At 41.6% G+C, this 22,041-nt stretch overlaps 1 protein-coding gene across 4 annotated transcripts; it reads left to right on the top strand.

Annotated features, from left to right (window-relative positions):
* The first annotated feature begins 5,760 nt into the window (after window positions 1–5,760).
* On the top strand, window positions 5,761–17,998 carry cabcoco1 (ciliary associated calcium binding coiled-coil 1). 4 transcript variants are annotated; one of them, XM_030340991.1, is made up of 9 exons: window positions 5,814–5,892; window positions 6,004–6,092; window positions 6,994–7,166; window positions 7,564–7,696; window positions 8,042–8,114; window positions 8,194–8,295; window positions 12,868–13,029; window positions 15,259–15,357; window positions 17,983–17,998. In XM_030340991.1, exons 1-8 carry the CDS (start codon window positions 5,851–5,853, stop codon window positions 15,340–15,342), a joined length of 858 nt encoding a protein of 285 aa, XP_030196851.1. In that variant the 5' UTR covers window positions 5,814–5,850; the 3' UTR covers window positions 15,343–15,357; window positions 17,983–17,998. The 4 variants fall into 4 exon arrangements, with proteins under 4 accessions (XP_030196853.1, XP_030196851.1, XP_030196850.1 ...); XM_030340993.1 differs by lacking the exon at window positions 17,983–17,998 and having other exon boundaries at window positions 5,761–5,834; window positions 15,259–15,402; XM_030340990.1 differs by lacking the exon at window positions 17,983–17,998 and having other exon boundaries at window positions 15,259–15,402.
* The last annotated feature ends 4,043 nt before the right edge of the window (window positions 17,999–22,041 follow it).

Below are 22,041 nucleotides of genomic sequence, written 5' to 3'. Positions count from 1 at the left end.
CGCAAGTAGTCCAGTGACTTATCAATCCCAGCGTACTCGGTTGCTAAGCGACGTCAATGTCTTTGGCGTACTTTTTGGCGTACTCTCAGCCGATCAACACTACGAATGCTGGTAACAAATCAATGGTAAAAAGACACACTGTGTTAAGTTATTATAATTTTTTTCGTTTTGGCAAGTAGCTGTGTAATAAGCGGGATAATGTATAGAACGTCATTATCAAAAATAAGCCCCTTCTGTCGTGGCTTATTTTCCTGATAATGACCGGCGTTCTATACATTATCCCGACCCTTACCTATTATACCGTCATTATTCGTCATTAAATATCCTTTCAGGTCCCGCCAGAAAATTGTTTGAATACAACGTTTTCTATGGTTGCTATGGTGGTTGCCACGGACGCTGTTATCGCTGAAACCAAACATGGGTGACATTCATTTGATTATCATTAGAAAATGCAACATTGTTTCAGCATTAAATTGTGTATGATTTCTCACGAGAAATTTGCCTTGCATTGTTATTATCAATGATGAGTTATATTCTTTTACTTTTTTTAATGAGAAAAGATTACAGATTTATGCACAAATATATAATTATTAAAGGAGACATATTATTGTGTTTTTCCAACAAGTAAACATAGTATATGAGTTCCAGAAAACATGTTTTTGAGGCTGTTTGCTTGAAATAGCTTTTAAGAAAAAAAATCTTGCCTACCGCTATTCCCCTCTGTTTCAGTCTCTTCAGAGTACGCAGTTTCTGGTGTCTGTAGCTTTAATGCAAATGAGCTGCTGCCCATTGACCCATGAGCTGTCAGAGTGAACCACAGCATGGAGGAGAAGTGATTGTTGCTGGAGCTTTATATGTAGCTTTATATATATTTTCCTGGACCTATATAATATGATATAATATAATAATAATATAATATAATATATAGGTATTTATATTATATTTTATCTAATATCACGGCCAAAGGCTATGTGCGCCTCGGATGATATTATGAATCATAAAGTCTGGGTCTGACGTCTCTGGCACTTCCACAACAAGTAAAGACTCGTAGTGGGGTTATCTTGGCCATGGTTGAGATGAATTGGAGGAAAGGAACTTTGGCCTTGACTCTCCGAATTCCATGTTGAACAGCGACATGGAGGAGAAAGTGATTGTACTCCGGGAGCTGAGCTGCCTTGTCGATCAAAAAGTGGGCAGGGAAGGTGTTGATTGTTGAGGATCCCCTCTTTTCATAGAAAAACCTTCTCAAGTGCAGATTTGTAAGGTTATGCAGCTATAAGGGAAATAACACTAAACAATGTGTGACCAGGTGCATTTGATATCTTGATTAGTCAGTACTAGGGATGGGCACGAGTAGTCAATCCCAAACTCGAGTGATCGAAGGAATTCCTCGAGGATCAATCGAGTACTCGTTTATTCAAATCTATTTTTAGAATGCAACGCATCTGCAGCAGGAATAGGCCTAATGATGAAGGGGCAATATTACCAACCAAACATGTAATGCTTATTCTCCATCAAAACAGTCAGTTATCAGAGTATTCATTATTTATTTTTGCAAACATTTTCCTTACAAAAATAAATATGCGTCTCACAATTTAAATCACGTCGAACCAAGGCCTGCAACGGTTTAAAAAAAAACAAAAACTAAACAAGTAGCCTAACCATTGCAAATAATTTTTAATCTGCAAATAAAACGGCAGCAAATGGACTATGGAAATACTCAGCGTTGTGATCTTCTCTACACGGCCGGGACTGCGTCTTGCGGCGGTGAAAATAGCCAACACACTTGGTTGCTGCGGGTCTGCTTTCCCGAACTCACCGTTGTGTTTCAGGAGTATATGTTGCCGTATAGTACTTACTCTGGTAGCTCGATTTCGCTTGGCATATTTTACATTTCACCTTATGATCTCCTATTTCTTTAAAGTACTTCAATTCTTCGCTGCGCTTTGCTTTAACCGCCATCTCTCAACTTTTTGAATTCTGGCGTGCCTGCACACGGCACGGCACGCGCCACACAGAAATTTGATACATTTAATTTGCTTTGTGCCCACGGCATGCGTTAGTGGCGCACACACATTTGCTTCAGAAAACTTTGTTTGTGTGTGTATATGCAAACTCGAGTTTGCCTGTCCACCAACCGAGTTCATTTGTAACGAGGAGTACTCGAGTAATCGATTCCACACGCCCATCCCTAGTCAGTACGTTTACGTGCACAGCTTAATCAGATTAAGGACATAGTTCGATTATGCTCCTCAATCGGACAACTGCAATCGTCTGAGTATACATGGCGGTGAGAAAATCGATTCATTGGCCGAAGCATTTCTTTCCCCGGCACGATAGGTGGCGCTGTGCTCATTTCAACTAGTGGTAATAGAGCCACCGGTTGACCTCTTTATGTCACTAGCAACAACAAACTCAGGCGGCCGCAGCATTCGAGAAAGATGTTTTCAGTAAACAGCTGTCAGATCTGACCTGATACATTAATTCGACTAACAATCGAATAATCTAGGTGTCTTAATTCGACTATGAGTAACTCGATTCGATTGGATTATAGTGCGACTAAGATGTATACATGCATCTTAATAATCCAATCATAGTTGGACTAATCTGATTAAGCTGTGCATGTAAACGAAGTGTGTGGAATGGCAGCGGCAGCGTGGGGCGCAGTGTGAATCCCCAAATACTGGGAGGAGCAGAATTAAAGATAGAATACTTAATCAAGGCTTTGGGAAAGTGTGTTACAAAGAAATCTAAATATAACCCCTACGTGTTTAAGGGAGATTTTCCAAAAGACAAACACACATAAAAGTAATTACTCATTAAAGGGAATGTATTTTTATGCTAGTTTTGAAGTGGAAACCGGACTATAGAGAATTGGATCCACGAACTTTGAGTCACACTCCTCAGCTCCACTATCTTCCATCCTTTTATTCTCCATAAAGCATTAACTGTACTAACTGTCGTTAACTGATTCAAATGTATCAATGTTGTTCACTTAACTGTAGAATACAATAGGCTTTGAAAAATGGGCCCAAGGCAAATGGATGATGTGTAAGGAACCATGTAGGGTTGATATCGTCAACACTAAACTAACCTCGCTGACTGCAAGCAGCATTGTTGTTTGTCTTGAGGCCCCCTTTAAGAGGGTCCTTGTCCCTCGCTCACTCCACTGTGTCCCTGTCACCCTGTTGGGGTGTCCCTTTGGCAGAGGTGGGGGTAAGTCACTCATGCGCAAGTCACAAGCAAGTCTCAAGTCATAACCTTCAAGTCTCAAGCAAGTCCTAAGTCACTGTGGTGAGAATCAAGCAAGTCACAAGTCAAGTCATTGCTCAGGTCAAGCGAGTCACAAGTCAAGTCATACAAAAATCTGATGATCTAACCCAGTTTCCACTTTTAAAAATCGGTAAAGAGAGTGGTTCATAAGTTGAGTTTTATTTCAACATTAACAATAACAATGTCTTAACATTAACAATAACTCAAACTATTCAAAACATTCCAAAACCGTTATGTGAATAGGCCCAAAACTGAAGGCAGCTCTGTCCATCACAAATGTCCAGGTAGTGGTTCAACTGAATTTGGGGACTGGAATTTGAACCCTCTTAATTTTTTTGCGTTATGCTGACAACAGCCCAGTCTGACGCTCTGGCTCTGACGGTGTAATTTTAGTGGGAAAATTACTTGAAATCCTTATCATAACCCACTTACAGCCGCTGAGTTAGAAGTAGCCTACTGACATGAAAATTAAACAAGTCAATCATCTGTGGAACGGGCAGGGCTCGAAAAACTCAAGCCAATGATTTTCAGAACCACCGAGTGGCATTGGACAGTAAGTACGTCAATCAAACGGTCGTACTGCACTCCCCCTCCCCCGCTACCCGCGAGTGACCCCTTCGTGCACGTGCACGTACTCAAAGCTCGTGACCCAGAGCAAGCTTTTGTTTGTTGTTATCCTGCGGTAGCTACTGGAGCTAGCTAACTAGCTAATCCACATATGGACCTAGCACTAGAAGACAACCCTAAACTCCAACCTAGCTAGCCTGGCTCACTCTTGCGCATCTGTGTTCGCGCTCTTGCGTGATTGCGCGTCCATGTACTTGGAATGGGTGGAGTCAGAGTCAGCGTTGAAGGAGAGGGGGTAGGACCATTTGAGTTGTGTATTTAAAAAATCTGCTGGTGTATCGCAAATCCCATATCCAACCTTTAATCTAACTTTAAAAAATTCATTTTGAGTCATCTGTCTCAAGTCTAAGTCAAGTCTCAAGTCATGAAGACCAAGTCAAAGTCAAGTCAAGTCTTTTATCAGTGTAAGTCAAGCAAGTCTCAAGTCCTCAAATTTGCGACTCGAGTCTGACTCGAGTCAAGTCATGTGACTCGAGTCCCCCATGTCTGCCCTTTGGGACGGCTTAGTCCGTCCCAAAGATTGAATTGAAACTTCGTCATCGCTTCCATTAAATACCTCCGAGTATAACAGATGAGTACACAACCTAAAGACTTTGTGATTTAAACAACATGTCAGCTCTGTGGGTTCAGTGATTGCAGCGCCCATATGAATCACCATGGCAATGATAGAAAATGTTGCATTATCTACCAAACTTAACATCATATACATTCACTGAATGAAGATTATGAAAATGAAATACACATTTCTCACTAGAAATGTAACTGAAATGTATTTGAATGCCAAAACTATCTTAAAATATTAAAATTTCCACAAAATAAAGGGAAAGAGCAAATCATTGGTCCGGCCAGGCAATGGACCGCCAAAAAGTCGTATTGACGAAAAAACCCATTCTGTCGTTCAGGTTGGTGTTCATGTTGTGATGCTTCTTCAAGTCTGTCTGGCCTTGTTGAAAACAACTTCTAAAACCCAAAAGGGGACAGAGCGCTGAGCGCTATAGGGAGATGGTTTAGTTTCATAAAGAGTCCGACTTGGCTGGACGGTTATAGATTCACACATTTGTGCGCCGCCTTTCATCGTTCATTATTAAAAACCTTGAGTCAATCATGTTGAATCTAAGTGACTTACCTTCTCCCCTGCTGGCGGACAGCATGGGGTCCACCCCACTCAGTGGCTGGATGGCTCGGATTCTGAGGATGTACGGACAGGACAAATAAGAGCCTTGGTTTGTAGGACATGAGTGGTCTACCCTCATGGAGCTCTCTGAAACAATGGACCTTCACTCATTCCAATAATGTCCTCCATCTTAGTTATTTAAAAGGACGAAGGAAAGGATGGATGCAATTTGATATTTTAGATGGATAAAGTAATTTTTCAATGATATGTGAACAATATCTAATTCGCTCATTACTAATATATAGCTATTTGTGGTTTCCTGATTATATATATTTTTCTGATGCCAATACTTTACTTAATGATTACTGATTTTTGAATGTCCTTTACTTGTAACAGAGTTTTCCTTCACTGTGGTACTCCACTGCCCTTCTTGATGTCAACATGGTTCAAGGTTGAGTACAATAACAGCACTTCCATTATGTTTTATTTGCCAAATGCAGCCTAAATAAATGTTAGTTCTCATGCTGAATTATGGCATTGTCCCTTCTGATTGGCTTGCATCCTGCGAGCTCAGGATCTTCCATAATTTCAAAACTTTATTGACGAATCCTGCCTGACAGGCGTGTTCTCATCTCATGACGGAACGAATGGGTGTATGAAATGTGCGTCAGTGTCGCAGAGAAAGTTTGGGCAGCATTTACTATCTGCTGCGATTGGCGTCATCATGAATGAAAGCTCTGTGCCCCACAGTCGTGGACGCGCACTGCCCAGGCGGGGGGAGTGGACTCGCGCCTAATATCCGGTTCCTCCCGTCGTCAAGGTAACGACACGTCAACATGTCCGCAGAGGTCGAAAACGGGGAGAAGGAAGAACCAAAAGTAGACTTTAGGTTTATTTCTCTTGCTACATGAGAAACGCAAACATGAGCCGTATTGAAGACGTTGTGTGCATCAGTTATGTTGTTTTAATGGTCTTTCTTTAATGTTCAGGAGGAAGGAACTCGTTTCCTCCAATGGGAAGCGATGAGCCAGGAACGAATCAGCTCTCTGCTGCAGATGACTCTGGATGAAGTTCTGGGGTGAGTCAGCTTAGACCCCGTCCACACGAAGCCGAAACAGTCGAAAACAATCTCCACAACAATCATTGCGCAACCGCATCGAGCTGTAGAAACGCTGTAGTAAATATTCAAGGCGCCGGTTCTCCACAGAAAAAAGTGGAGTGCATCAAGCCCGCGCGCATACAGCCTGCGCGATGTATACAAACTTTCAATAACGAGGAGATTCAACCTTTTAAATTGATCAGAAATACAGTATTTCTGATCAATTTAAAAGGTTGAACCCTTGATAAATGTAATTACTAACTGGACATTAAAAAGTATTTCAAATACTTTTTAATGTCCAGTTAGTAATTACATTTATCAAGGGTCTGTGTTTAAAGCTACAAAAATAATACATATAAAAAAATAATAATAATCAACGCAACTCTGACGTCGCCTAGCTGGTGGGGGGGGCAATGACGTCTTCGTTTGCGTTTCAGGCGTCCACACGAATCCTAACACGAAACCGCATAGGTCCGGATATACTTGAAACCACCCTGGGACATGGTTTCAGAAATGTGCGGTCACGGGCACCGAAACGCACAAGACTTATTGGGTTTCACCAACAAATCGGCTCCGTGTCGTTTAAGCTGCTCACCTTCAACTTTCACGTGAAAACCTCGCATGCATATTTATCATTGATAAATTACAACTCTCATCAATCCGTCTTATAGCCGTCTGACAGCTGCCTCACCAGGTCTGCATCTCATTTATTCCAGACATTGTCCAGCTGGCCTGCAATCGAGTCTAGAATCTAAACCATCAGAAATCAATCTAGCTGTTCTTTAATCACAACCTGCAGTTTGTTGTATCATAAGATCCAATGGCTATCAAGTGAGATGCTATAGGCTATCCTATTAATTAGATTGTTGTTGTTTTGCAGAGAGTTGGAAGTGGCCGTTGGCCTGGGCCAGAGACAGAGCTGCATGAGAGAGGTGGCCCTGCTCGACTACTACAGCTCTGGGTTCTGGTGGGCCAAGGAGTCGGGCTTCAGCCCCGCCCAGATCTCCTTCAGCATGGCCGTTTTCCAAAGGCTGCTGGACAACATCAAAGGAGGTCACAAAATAAGAGGAAACACAGAGCATCGTGTCTGGACGTAGATGTTCAGAGATGTACCCCACATGTTCAATGTAAACGCTCTGTCAGGCAATAGGCAAAGCAAAGCTCATAATCATGCATATCATTAATGTGGATTTATTTCGAAGGTATTATTTAAACAAATTGGTCTTGTTGTTTAGTTACTTTTAGTATTAATGTTTCATTAGGTAAAAATAAATCCTAATTTTTGCCATATCCAATTGATTCAGGAACAATCTTTGTTGCTAAATCTCGATGATTCAACCTGCTAGTCATTGGATATGGTAAATCTTAGGATTTATTTTCAACGTTTCAAAGAAATGCCACCAGCGATGTGTCTGATTTCAAATGTGTGGGTTTTCCGGTCATCTTCTAGATAAGGGAGTTGGATTTGTGGAGAACTGGATGGATTTAGCCAACGCACTGAACGGTGCCCTCCAGCAGGGGGCGGGCGTTCCTCTTCTCAGTGCAGAGCAAGCCACTGCCCTGGTAGAGCACGTCACAAACAGGTCGCCGTCCTCCCCCATGTGTTTCATCATACATCTTTAATTCAAGACTAGTATAGAAAGAAAAAGAATAAACTCAATATATGAAATAAGTATGAATAGCTTATAATGTTGTTATTTAAACCATAAGTTTGCTACGTTTTTACTGCAGCTATTTATAACATCAAAAAATATGTAAACTACACAGCTTCTCAGGAATGAGATGAGTCTGTAAACGAGACAATCCATCAAGGGAATCTTGCTGTGTGAATTGATTTATTCTGGCCAGGGCTTCTTTAACCAGGTGTAGCATTCACTCATTATTGGTGGATTTTCAGAGAGTTACTTAATTTAACCTTTTGTAAACAGCCTCTTCCAGCATTACAGACTGTATGAACTCCTCTTCACCATCCCAAGAGAACAGGCTCTTATAGGAATAGAGGTGAGACTTCTTGTAATATTGTGTGTGTGTGTGTGTGTGTGTGGGGGATATGACAATTCATCTACCTTCTCTGCTCCAGAGAACCATTGAAGTGATTTGTCAAGATGCAATCGCTCCATTGGAAGAGGGGATGTCAGCTGACCAGGACCTAGACCTGCCACTCAGCCAGGAGCAAGAAGAGGTAGGAGACGGATGGAAGGATGATGATGACATATAACAATAACAATAATTATAATTATAATCAGCAATGTTGGGACTGCAAGCAGTCCCAGAGTTATTCAAGGCAAGGCAAGTTCAAGGCAAAAAGTCACGTAGATTAAAATAGTTAAAAATCATATCATAAAAAGATCACAGATGAAAATAGTTTAAATAAAACAAAAATATGGAAATTACTAAGCAGATTTTGTGTTTGCCTTCATGTGGCTACTGAAACTTAGGTCACTGTCAATATTGACTCCAAGATTTTTCCCGGTGTAGGCTACCTTTTGTGCCGAGTATGTCTATGCTCCTTTTTTCCAAAAATTATGACTTCAGTCTTGTCGGTGGTCAGTTTAGCAAGGTTTTGTGACATCCAGTTTTTAACTTGACTAAGACATCGATAGAGGGATCCTAGGGGGGCAAATTCATTTGGAGACAGGGCTAAGTATATCTGTGTGTCATCGCCATAGCTATGGTAGCAGATCGAGTGAATCTTTATTATGTGGCCAAGCGAGAGCATATACAAATCAAACAAAAGGATGGCCCTAGGATGGAACCCTGAGGGAAACCGCAGGTTAAGGACGTAGGTGTTGAGGTCATATTTCCAATGGACACATAAAAACGTATATGCTCTAAATGGGTCCTAAGCCAGCTGATGACAATGCAATAGAGACCCACACAGTGCTAATGTCTATGCAGTAATATGCTGTGGTCAACAGAGTCGATAGCTGCACTGAGATCCAACAGCATCAGAACTGTGGTTTGCCATGGTCATGGTTTAGCCGAATATCATTTGCTACTTTTATAAGGGCTGTTTCAGTGCTATGATATTCTCTGAAACCTGACAGGTAAGGGTACGTTTGATATGGACCTTTAGTTGTTGAGAATAGACCCATCCAGATAGTTATTTCTAAGTAGAGGCTTAACAACAGCCATTTTAAGGGACTAATGTCATATTAGGGAAAAATGCCGTTCAGTAATGAAGTAGTAAACTCATTACTCCGAGTAGTTGGCTGATCAATGTGAGTAATCCTATGCGATGTGGATGATATCTGCTGTCTAATGTTCTCTACTTTGCTTGTAAAAAAAGATGCAAACGCACGAGTGTTGTTTGCATCGCGGATTTGGGATCGGGATCGGATTTCTTCAGTTTGATTGAACAATGTCATCCATTATATGTGTCATTCTTATGTTGATGTTTTCTAGTAAGTCATCAGCGGTCTGTGGAAATGGGCTTGTGGACTTAAGAGTGCTTGCTCAAAAAGATCACAAGTGTTGTCATTTATAGCTCTCTTTCTAATCATCATAGAGCTATTCTGGTTGTAAGGGGAGATATAGACTTCAAAAGAAAGTACAACAGTGGTCAGATAAGGCTAGGTCAACAACATGTGTAGAGACTGTTAGACCTTTTGTGATGACAAGATCGAGTGTGTGGCCCTGAGAATGAGTGGGGTCCTGCATGTATTGTGTCAGGTTGAAAGTGTCTATCACCGCCAGAAAATCTCTTGCATGAGTTTTTTCAGGATTATCTACATGGATGTTGAAATCACCCGATATAACAATGCTTTCAAAATGAACATAGATTTCTGACAGCAATTCACAAAATTCTTCAAGGAAAACTGCAGCTGGTAAATGAGGGGGTCTATAGATGGTTAACAGCAGGATTCTGGGACAACATTTAATGACTACACAAAGATATTCATAAAAGGCGTAGTCGCCGTAAAATGACTGTTGACACTGAAAAGAAGCTTTAAAAGTTTTAGCTATTCCTCCCCCTCGTCTATTTTCACGGTTGACACTCATGAAGTTGTATTTGGGGGGAGAAGATTCAAAAAGGGTAATGTTATAGTTTACTGAGTCAAGCCAAGTTTCCGTAAAAAGTAGGAAGTCAAGTTTATCTGTACAGATAAGATCGTTGATTAAAAACTACTTTTTTATGAGTGACCAGATGTTCAGCAGAGCAAGCTTTACTATTAGAGTAGCGTTTTTTTCCAATGGGAGGTATGGTTTCTTAGGAACAGGTAGGATTAGGCCCACATACCTGGGAGCATTTATTCCTACTTCTCCTTTTTTGATTCGATTTGTACAGTGATGAGAGCCTGTGGAGACGCGATAGGTGGAGTAGTAGAGCAAAAGGCCTGCTGTGACACAGGTAGCAGGTTTATGATGTTGGCACTGAGGGCAGCGTGCACACGTGTTTTTCTTGGCCTAGTTAATACAGGGATAGTGCATTGCTCCGGAGCGTGGGGGGACTAGAGGAGGGTCCGGCTGAGCATGGTGTCAGTCAATACCAAAGGCTATGTAGTTCAATAGGCTGGAGGTGAGCAGCCTGATTCCCTCCCTGCTGGGGTGGAATCGGTCAGTGTTAAAGAGGTCATGCCTAGTCCAAAAGGAATCAAAGTTGGAAATAAAATTAAAACCAGCAGCTCGACAGAAGTGGCATAGCCATTGATGCAGTCCATAAAGACGACTAAAATATTCAGAGCCCCTAGAAGGAGGAGGGATGGGACCTGATAGAATGCAGCACATTCCCAAGGATTCAATTTTAAAACATAGTTCCTCAAATTCTAGATGCAGTCTGGCGGATTATATATAGTCTATTATATCATTAGTCCCATCATGCATAATGACTATTTTGACTGACGTATGTCAGAGAAGAAGTTGAGGTAAAAGATTAATGAAATCACTAATCTTACCATTAAACAGACAGTACGTGATACAAGCTGGAAGTTTGACTCCCTTGACGGTAGAGTCACCAAGAAAGAGGGCTTGTGGCAGTGAGGTGTCATTATACATGTAGGAGGAGAGATTCTGGTGAATCATGTGTGTGGCAGAGGGCTGAGGAGCCTCTGCTTCCTTCTGAAGCTGGCTTGTGGTTGGTAGAATAATATTTGCAAATGAGCATATATATTGAATTGGCCGTTACTCATTCATTTTCTACTCAATCAATTCCATTAAACAAATCTTCATCAGGAAAGTGCATAGATCATGAATATGAACATGTTTTTTTCATTTGACGATATGGTTATGAAGAACAAGATTTTCTACGTTAATGTACCGCAAAATCTACCCAGACGTACATTATGGCTCCCATGACAAAATTATCAGCATGCGAAATAAGGGTTGGCCATCAGGGTGGCCAAGCCGTGCGTTAACCGAACCAAGAAGTTATAGCGCCCCCTTTAGGAATGTTGGCACCAAACCTATTTCGAGAACTAAGTAAGAGGGACGCCTAAAGGACTGAAAACTTTTTACCACTCAGAGGTTGAGATACGGGCGCTTCCAAATATAAATAATAAGACCCAAACGCAACAATAACAATAGGTTTCCACTGTACACTGTAAATACCTAATGATGATAGCAATAGGACATTTGATTTAGAAAGCCCTTTACTGGACGCTCAAAATAATTGAAATGGCAATAAAATATGTTTTTGTTCATCAGATTTTAGTAAAGATCGATGTAGTAGGCTATAAGTGAAAAGTTAAAACCTTTAAAATCAAAGGCCTACAAATGAAATAGTAGAAGAGGTGTCCCTCATCTACTATTTAATTTATTTTAGCCTAATACGAGAGGTAACGATGATTGTAGTGTGACAATGTATCAACTTTTTTCTGTTTGTTTTTATAAATTCTTCACCTGGTGTCACTGCCAGCCTCCGTCCCTGAACCTCTGACATGAACCCGGGATCCTTCTAGAAGCTCTGCATTGTGGAGCATGACATGATCACTTGGTTGAAGGATGAAATTAAGGGCCATTTAAAATGCCAGTGTTTGTTATTTAGAATAAAAATAGACGACTAGAGTATATCTGCAGGGACATCTTCAACATGCATAACCTATCCCATTAAATAGTATTTAAAACACTGAAACCACACAAAACACTGAATGGTTCATCAACCATTTGCGCTGTGCAATGGTCAATGATCGAAGTGATTGTTTTGTGTCACTCAGACAGAGACCGAGACAAGAACAAAGATCTACTGTGTACTCTCAAGCACCCCATGGCTGAGTAAAGCCATTACCGGGAGGGCGCTGAGGGTTGGTCATGGGCTGGACTGTGATCGACACTGGACAGGGACAGACCCTGCTTCTGATATTCAGGTTTACATTGCTACAGCAGAGGACATGATTGATACGAGCTGAGGATGAGGGAACCAAATCAAGGCCGTTCTTTCTATATAGCTATATGGCGTACCCCACAAACGCATTGTTCACATTGTGCTCTCTTAAAGTTGCAGTGTTGATCACATTCTGTCTCCTATCACACAGTAGTAGTTCCATATGTAAGATGGTCGGTTTATGTGCATGTGGGGGACGGCGTCCTTTATCTGACCCTGTGTGTGTGTGTGTGTGTGTGTGTGTGTGTGTGTGTGTGTGTGTGTGTGTGTGTGTGTGTGTGTGTGTGTGTGTGTGTCACATAGGTTGGAATACATGAAATCAAATCTGTCTAATCCTATGGCCTATGGCCGTGTGCTTTGTCAAGTTGAACTTTAAAACCTTTGAGACAGGCTTTTAGACTACTTCCTGGCTGACCTTGTGTTTGTCTCACACAGGCCAATCAGGAGGAGTCAGGGGGTGAACAGCAGGCAGACAACAGTGAAGGGCGGCCGAGAGAGTTGGTGGTGGAGGAGGAGGAGGACGTTGGGCAGTGGTCTATCCAGGAGGTGGAGGAGGTGATGTCGGAGCTGGCCAAGGAGATGATGGGGAGCCTCCAGGTACCAACACCACCACACCACGCTGGGGAGGGCTAGCCTCCAACACCACCACACCGCGCTAGGGAGGGCTAGCCTCCAACACCACCACGCATAGGAGGGCTAGCCTCCAACAACACAACGCTGGAGGGATGGCCTCCCTTAGTATATAGGTTATATATTTAGTACATAGGCTATATATTTAGTACAGAGGCTATATAAACACATAAAACACCATTACAACCTTCAAGTCAAAACTCACCTGTTCCAACTCGCACACAACGTCTAACTGATCACTGTTTTGATTGTTTGTTTGTTTTGTCTTGTTTTTGTTTTATTTATTTATTTTTATTTATTAAGTTTATTTATTTATTTATTTTTTCCACAATGTCTTTTTTGGTTTTTTTTAAACAATTTATGATGACTATATGCTCTGTAAGGTGACCTTGGGTGTCTTGAAAGGCGCCTCTAAATTAAATGTATTATTATTATTATTATTATTATATATTTAGTATATAGACTATATATTTAGTACGTAGGCTATATATTTAGTTTATAGGCTATATATTTAGTACATAGGCTATATATTTAGTAAATAGGCTTTATATTTTGTATTCACGCTATATATTTACATAGGCTAGATATTCAGTACATAGGCTATATATTTATTACATAGGCTATACCTGTGTGTTTGTATATAGGCTATATGTTTTGTATATAGGCTATATATTTTGTTTATAGGCTATATGTTTTGTATATAGGCTATATATTATGTATGTAGGCTATACGTTTTGGATACAGGCTATATGTTTAGTATTTTAGACTATATAGGCTATGTCGGCCAGGGGCAGTAATAGTATAACTGAACTTGTTGGTATTAGAAAGAGAAAGAGAGAGCGCTCTTGTTTTAACCAAGTCCTGAACAGCTACATAGGGACGGTTTGGTCTTTTGAAACCTAACCAGTGCACACACACACACACACATATATAACAGCATGCACAGACACGGACACGCACACAGACACAGACACACACCAACATAACTGCACACACACACACACACAGGTGGAGGAGATTGTCACCTTGCTCCTGTCAGTCTCCATGAGTCCTGCTCCTCTTAGACCTCCGAGTGGCTCATATGAGAGTTGACAGCAATATCATTTCAGTTGCTGCTTTTGGTGCAGTGAAGCATCATGAAGGATGACACATCTTCAGAGCACTATACCATGTCAATAGTTTGATTCAGGAAACGGTTATGAATTTACTTTGCACTTTGACCCTTTACTGTTATATTATGCTTAATAAAATACTGTTTTTTTCTCTCTCTCTCTCTCTCTCTCCCTCCCTCCCTCCCTCCCTCCCTCCCTCCCTCCCTCTCTCTCTCTCTCTCTCTCTCTCTCTCTCTCTCTCTCTCTCTCTCTCTCTCTCTCTCTCTCTCTCTCTCTCTGTCTCCTTCTGTCTCGCTCTCTTTCTCTCTCTCTCTCTCTGTCTCTCTCTCCCCTCTGTGTTTGCAAAATGAAAACAAGTGGAGGAAAAACTCCCTTGCTCCTTGTGTGTGTGTGTGTGTGTGTGTGTGTGTGTGTGTGTGTGTGTGTGTGTGTGTGTGTGTGTGTGTGCGTGTGCATGTGTCCATGTGTGCGTCCATGGGGGGGCCTTCTGGGCATGTGGCTCTCATCATACCTTATATGGTCTAAGTTGCAGCAAAATTGGCAAGCATATGGATGAGGGGAAAACCTTCATGGGAACAGTTTCATTTCTGGAGAGTATACAGTAACTGATGCAATGAAAGTATGTCCTTATAGCCATTAAACACAGGAGCAAACAATTGACAGGTCTAATTGGGGCCCAACATTGACTCTGTAGTAACTAAAGCTGCTCTTCTGAGGACAGCTGCAGGTCAAGGAGTAGGAATGACTCGGTGACAGCGAAGGTTTGCTTTTCCCTGGCAAGGACTCAAATCATTTCCTCTCCGAAATGGCAATGGAACAATAAATCAAGAGGGGGAGGTCTTCCTTATTTTACATGTTTTACTCCAGGGGAATGACTCAATGCATGCCAAGGCATGATCATTAGGTCTTTAACATTGCAAACTTTGTAACTTTATTTATCCTAAATGGTCAAACGTTAATTTGTCCTTTAGAAATGTGTTTATCTATTGTCCTCTTTATATTTGTGTGTGTGTGTTTCTGTCTGTCTGTCTGTCTGTCTGTCTGTCTGTCTGTCTGTCTGTCTGTCTGTCTGTGTGTTTTCCAGGCGGACTTCAGCGAGAAACTAAGGATACATGAGAGGTCTTTCTCAGCAAAGATAGGACATCTGAAAGACAGCGCTTCCAAATAAGTGCATTTATCACTGGTAATTTGCTTCGTAATAAAACATTTACAATTCAGTTTCATAAAATAACGTGTCGGGAATAATTTATTTCTGTGCGCATACTGAAATCGAATAACTTTGGGCTTCGATTTTCAAAGGAATGTCCTTTATCTGGGCTGTGATATTGGCTGATGTCTTGACTTTATGTCCCAGACGACATTGGCTCGGTTTGGTCAGAATTAGCTTTTTATCAATGAGGTTGAAGGGAAACTTCACCCATTTCCATTAAGCTTTGTATTGTTAGAAACCCACTCATATTTTTGAATGGTCCTGCATAATTCCCTTATTTTCTGGAGAGACTGGAGATATCCGTATCGATCTCCAACACTTCCTGTTTAAGATGACGCAATATGACGATTTTTGCGTAGAAGTAAATAGGAAGTGTAAGAGGGGAGGATTCTCGTAAGACTACAAGCACTAGTCCCACCCCCCTATAGGGGGTGGGACCCACTGACGCTACTGACCTATTAGAGCAGTGCCAGTGGGTGGGACTTCACCAGCAGAAACTAACATCCACAGCGTCTGAAGCTAAGCTAACAGAGGCTGGTGATAAAACTGAAGTACAATGGCTGAAGGTACTGGATCTTTACTAGAAAAGTTGTGTGAAATGATTTTCAAGCAGTCTTGCGGTATCAGCTTGGTAGATGTAACAGCGAGGTGTCCGATAGGCGGAGATCTAGATCAGCGGGAGTGGCCAGCGAAGCTGTGCATCGTGGTGCATGGTGGGAGTTGTTGTCTTCAATCCACAAGCGCCAAAAAGTCACTTTCTGCCTTTTCTCAGTCAAGACAGCACCAAATTAGAATTTTATTTTATCATTCGACTACATATAGGACCCAATTTCAATACATATTCATGCCTCCAACGGTGAAATGCTCCTTTAACAGAAATATAAATCACAAAACGATTTTGTGAGCTAGCAATTATAAAGTATGGTAATAAGAAAAGAAAGAAAAAAATAAGTGAATGGGGGTCAGTGATTCCAAGTCCAATTGCAAACACATGAAAAAGCACCAATGAACCAGTTCATGCTTTTTTTAACAGCCTAGATGTGATTGTAGTTCTGAGATGTATTCTAGAAGCACTGACTAATGATTCCTGTCCTGGCAATTCTAGAACAACCATCAAAGCACCTGAAACACCATCCCGATCAGAACATAAAAATACTTCATTATTGCTTCGATCATCTAGAGCCGAAGCCAATGTAACCTCAGGACCCACAGAGAGCTGTAACTCAGAGACCCATTTGGGACGTGTCTTCTGGTCCCCTTAGTCAACCAGAGACCCTCTACATACACCGCCCGGCTCTCGAGGGATAGCGGAGAGACCCGCAGGTATAATGCTAATGAGTGGAGCTTTAGGGTCCTGCACTCAAAACCTCTAAAGCCTGCAGCAAATCCAAGCTAAAGAATGGCAAAACATACGGTGGTCTGCCAAAATACTTAGGGGTCCGGTCTGGCTCGATAGGGGACCTGTCTAGTCCACTAATAGAGCACAGCCCCGGACCCCTAAGCCTGTAGTACTACAGGGTCAGGGTCTAACTACTACGTATATTTGATGCATTCTGCCTCTTAATCCCCATCCCATTCACACTCTGTCGACCTCAGTTATGCACAACTGAGGTAATGCATCTGTGATCAATTATTTATTCCTAATATCTTAAAGAACAATGACCCATCGTTGATGATAAACACAACTAGAGAAGTACAGCATTGTAATGGAACACGAATAGAAAGATAGTCGCGAATAGATGATAACTTTTCGCCAGCCAATGGCTCAGATGCTGCGGCGCAAATGGCGAAGTTCACAACCATTTTTGCGTGATAACGAAAATTTGCCCCTGTTCACTCGACATTGAATATTGGCTTAATTTTGGCTTAACTTCTGATAAAACTTTTGATAAAAAATTGACAACGTTTGCGGTTTGCACAAGGTTGCTCCGTGAGTAACACGAGTAGAATATTCACTTCGGGTTTTGGTCTGAATGCACCTAAAGTGTAATTCCGGCGAAAATTGAACCCAGGGTCTTTTTTGGTATGAAGACCCTTAAAATAAGCCCTCCAGACACTTTTTTCATTGATAGTCGAGTATAGAGCTTGCCCGCGAACGTCCGGAGCAATGTAACAGCCCAAATGGCTGCCATGTTATTGGCTAGGGGCAGTGTGAATGCTTACAAAATCGCCATTTTTTAACCACTAATATTGTTAAAAATAGTACCAAACCTCTGCAGTAGCATGACTAGGGTCCCTACACATCCCTACATGTCTTTGCCTTACCGATAGGCAGTGTTGGGGGTAACGCATTACAAAGTAACGCGTTACAATAACGCGTTACAATAACGATATTACTTTTTTGGGTAACGCAGTAAAGTAAAGCATTACATTTAAAATATCGGTAACTACACTACTTTACTAGACTATAGTAACGCGCTTTCCTGCGTTACCAGAGCCGTTAAAAAATGTCGATTCAGAGCCTTGGCCATAATTCAACACCAATAATGCGTTTCTATCGCTCTCTTGACTAAACTCATTTCAAAACGTTTACAAATGTATCATCACTTTAGCAATATATTCTGCTACTAATTGTTTCTATCCTTTGATAAACTACAGGTAAACCAATTGATGTCATGCACCCTGCAGGCCAATACCAGTAATACTACTAGGTTTATCAATGATTCCGCCAAGATTAGTTCAAGTTATTGAGATGATATGGATTGTGATAATAAAGATAAGATAACAATGTTAAAAGGAACATGAGGCTTTCTTATGTTGCACCAATCAGACACACTGACTTTAAACAGGGAGCTGTTGTTTGATGGACATAAGAATACGAGAATAACCCTGATTGGACAATATGACCCATCCTACTATACACAGCGTCCTTTAATGTATGGTATATGATATAATTCAGATTAGTCATTTTGAGTTAATAGATAGAAGTCAGTGTTTCCATAATATATTTTTGTTTGGAGGATTGCCTCTTAGAGCATGACTACTTATTAGCCTTTACTTTAGTAAATTACCTCAGAAAATTTCCTATTTCTTTGTCATCGTTAATATTTGCCTACTTGACTGTAAAGGTTATGCAAAATTAGGATCCTGACCATCAACAGTTATGTGTATTCATGTAGCCTATTAAGTTATGTTTCAGCCTAATATGAATAGAATATTACCGCAAAAAGAAATCAAGTGCGCGCAGTGCACACACATTACCAAGGCATGGTGGCCTCCTCTAGATACCCATTTGCCCCCCTGTCCTAAACCTCACACTGTATGTTTGGACCCTTGAAGTTCATCACGGGACCAGGCAGTAAATCAGAAGGCTGAAACGGGTCACCAGAGGTTTGAAGAACGCACTGCTGCTCTTATGTTTGCTCGGGTCTCAGGTCTGAGTCAAATGCCTATCATTGTATTATATAGAGACATATTTGAAAGGACATAATATAAGGATATAGGCAGTCTTTCAAAATAAACAACACCCACCCACACACATACAATAATAACCTTGCCATCTCTTCTGTCCCTCTCCTTCCTCTTCCTCTCTCTATTGGTTCTTAATACTGTCCGTATAAGAACCAATCTAGCTTTCAATAGAATGAAACAGTGTCTGCTGTACCCGCCCCCTGTGAGAGAGGCTATGTCAATGTTATTTAGAGAAACGGCCTCCAGCTACGCGCCTGGTCTGTGCTCCCGGGGGGATTTATCATTTCCAGAATTTGTTTTTCTTGCCCCATCACAGTTTAGATCGTAAGCATGTGTCACAAAGCATATGCAACTTGAAGGAAAAATATTATCTGTGACTTTGGGGAATGTGTGTGTGTATGTGTGTGCGTGTGTGTATGCGTGTGAGTTTGTGTCTGCGTGTGTGTGTACCTATAGTAGGACATGTCTGAATGAGCATGAAGATTAAGGTCAGCAGCACATACAATAGCATTGATGCCATTCCAGCAGCAGGGTAGGCTTAATAACCAAGTCTTCTTATTTCATTACAACCGTTTTATTTTGGATAAAGTTCAGGTTATTTGAAAACGCCTAAGACAGCATCAACAGCGGACCACACGGTGGTGCTAGAGGACCACCATCATGGTTCGAATGGGAGACGTGGAGGTAACCTGACAAACACACATCTCAAAAGGCCTGCTACGTTAATCCAAGAAGGACGTAGAACAGGAGCTAGTAACTCATTAATTTAACTCCGACTAATAAAAGTACACAATTAGACTAGATATCTGTAGGCTACGTATAGGCCTTGGACGGATCAAGACTACTTTGAATCCCCACCATGTCTTCTAAAAGTTATGATCGTCTTCAATGTCATTATTATTTATAATACATAAAATAAATCAACTGAACCTAGTTATTGTGTGACTCAGAAGTCTTCGTTTATACCATTATCACGTTAATATCAAGAGACCAATTTAACCCGCGGCAGTCCCGTGGATGAGTCCTTTTGAACGGACCTCCAACATCAAGGTCTTGCCATCCTTTGAATGAGCAATTTCCTCCTTTTAACAAATTAACAAATGAAGTCTTCGTTTATACCATTATCACGTTAATATCAAGAGACCAATTTAACCCGCGGCAGTCCCGTAGATGAGTCCTTTTGAACGGACCTCCAACATCAAGGTCTTGCCATCCTTTGAATGAGCAATTTCCTCCTTTTAACAAATTCCCAGTAGCGTGTTTATACAGTAGTCATTAAATCGGTGCTGCGGGAGGAGATGCTAAAATGTTTTCAGTTAAAAAAGCGTTATTATTATTGTTATTAATGTTAATATTATTAATAATAATATTATTATTAATATTATAATATTATAAATATAGTTTTTTTATTTTTAAATTGTACTATTATTTTTTATCATAATTATTATCATCATAATTATTATAAATTATTTCGAGCATACGTTGCATTTTGAGTTAATCAATTTGATGTGTAATAGATTTCCTAATTTACCCTGAAATAGAAAAATGCTTTTGTCAGCCAGATTATCTTTTAGGTACATTTAGGTAAAGATCATTTTTATGTCAAGCATCAATCATTCTTAAGTCGTATACATTTTTGAACGACGCCAATGAGACACAAAAAAATACAACACTTTTGCCAAAATTTATATACAGATGTGGACATGCCATTTTACTCAGCAGATAAATTGAACTAAAAGTGATAGCAGAGTTTTCTTCATCAATTTATTCAAACCCAATGGCTTTCTCAGGATTTAAAATGGGGGATTTGACGGATTAGGTGAGGTCTCGTGCATGTGGAACTGAATACACTGAGCAGTATAGGGCCACTGAGGAGCGTTTGGCTGGTTTCTGCAACCGCTTTCCAAACAGGAACAGTAAAGACTTTTTGGTTTGGTCAGAGGCCCCCTCGCATGCTGAATGATGTGCAGGTAGGGTGGCAGACACCTTGAAGCACGACTTCAAGGTGTCTGCCACCCTACCTGACTGTACACTGAACATAGTACCGTACATCATACAGTTCACATCTGTTCTCAAATCTAAGAATGGCAGAACAATCATGAAGCTTGATACCAACCCTCAATCTCCATCTATTTCCCTAAATGTGCTCATGAGCCAGGCACGGTAACACTGCATCTTTCTGAGCAACGCACGACACTCTGGGGAGGGGCTCAACCGTGAGACTCCATGTAGAGTTAGGGTTGGGCCAGTTATTCTCTGTGTGCATATGCCTTTGTTTGTGTGTGTGTGTGTGTGTGTGTGTGTGTGTGTGTGTGTGTGTCTGTCTGTGTGTGTGTTTGTGGGGTTGTTTGCGTGTGCTCTTCCTGTATATACACTGTGGACTGACTGAGTGTAAGCAGATGATACGAATGAGGAGAGCATGGAACTCAAATTCTGAAACAAAGGTCTTTCATTCAATAAATGACACAATATTCCTCAATCTGTTTTGAGACGTACACCTGAGGAACAACATTGATTCACGTGGCTGGAATGACCGTTGATGTTCTCCTTGTAGCCTCTTTCCTCAAGTCGTGGCCATAGATCCTTTCTAGTGTTGAGATCAAATGGAGTGGGCCCTGGCGTCCTACCCCGACCGGCCCCACCACGCGCTGCCTCCCTCAGTCCTCTGAGACACAGCAGGCACACTGAAACACGCTGCTGAGATCCCTCTCACCAGGTTCCATGTAAACGTGTGTTTATTGTGCGTTTGACTCCAGTGTCATGATGTATGTTTATGAGCCACGGAGCCGTCCCAGCTGTACAGTGCGTAGAGAACATCCTGTCTGGGGAAGCAACTCATAAGAGCCCTATTGAGACCAGGGCGAGAAATGGGGAGAGAGGGAGAGAGAGGGGGAGACAGAGAGAAAGAGAGAGGGGGAGACAGAGAGAGAGAGAGGGGGAGGCAGAGAGACAGAGAGAGGGAGAGGAGTGACAGAAAGAGAGGGGGGGGGGGGGGGGGGGGGGGGGGGGGGGGGAGACAGAGAGAGAGAGAAAGAGAGAGAGGGAGACAGAGACCGAGAGAGAGAACGAGAGGGGGGAGACAGAGACACAGAAAGACAGAGAGACAGAAAGACAGCGAGAGTGGGGGAGGGAGAGAGAGAGAACGAGAGGGGGAGACAGAGACACAGAAAGACAGAGAGACAGAAAGACAGAGAGAGAGTGGGGGAGACAGAGAGAGAGAGGGGGGGGGGGGCACGGGGGAGTAAA

The sequence above is a fragment of the Gadus morhua genome, chromosome 18 (assembly GCF_902167405.1).
Source record: "Gadus morhua chromosome 18, gadMor3.0, whole genome shotgun sequence".
NCBI classification, from domain to species: Eukaryota; Metazoa; Chordata; class Actinopteri; order Gadiformes; family Gadidae; genus Gadus; species Gadus morhua.
This window is presented reverse-complemented; position numbering and strand designations above follow the sequence as displayed.

Excerpts from the sequence above, each read along its gene's own strand:
- cabcoco1 (XM_030340991.1), top strand. The coding sequence starts at position 5,851 with ATGTCCGCAGAGGTCGAAAACGGGGAGAAGGAAGAACCAAAA. Across the intron at positions 5,893-6,003 it reads GGGAGAAGGAAGAACCAAAA|GAGGAAGGAACTCGTTTCCT; the intron begins GTAGACTTTAGG and ends TTTAATGTTCAG. Across the intron at positions 13,030-15,258 it reads AGATGATGGGGAGCCTCCAG|GCGGACTTCAGCGAGAAACT; the intron begins GTACCAACACCA and ends TGTGTTTTCCAG.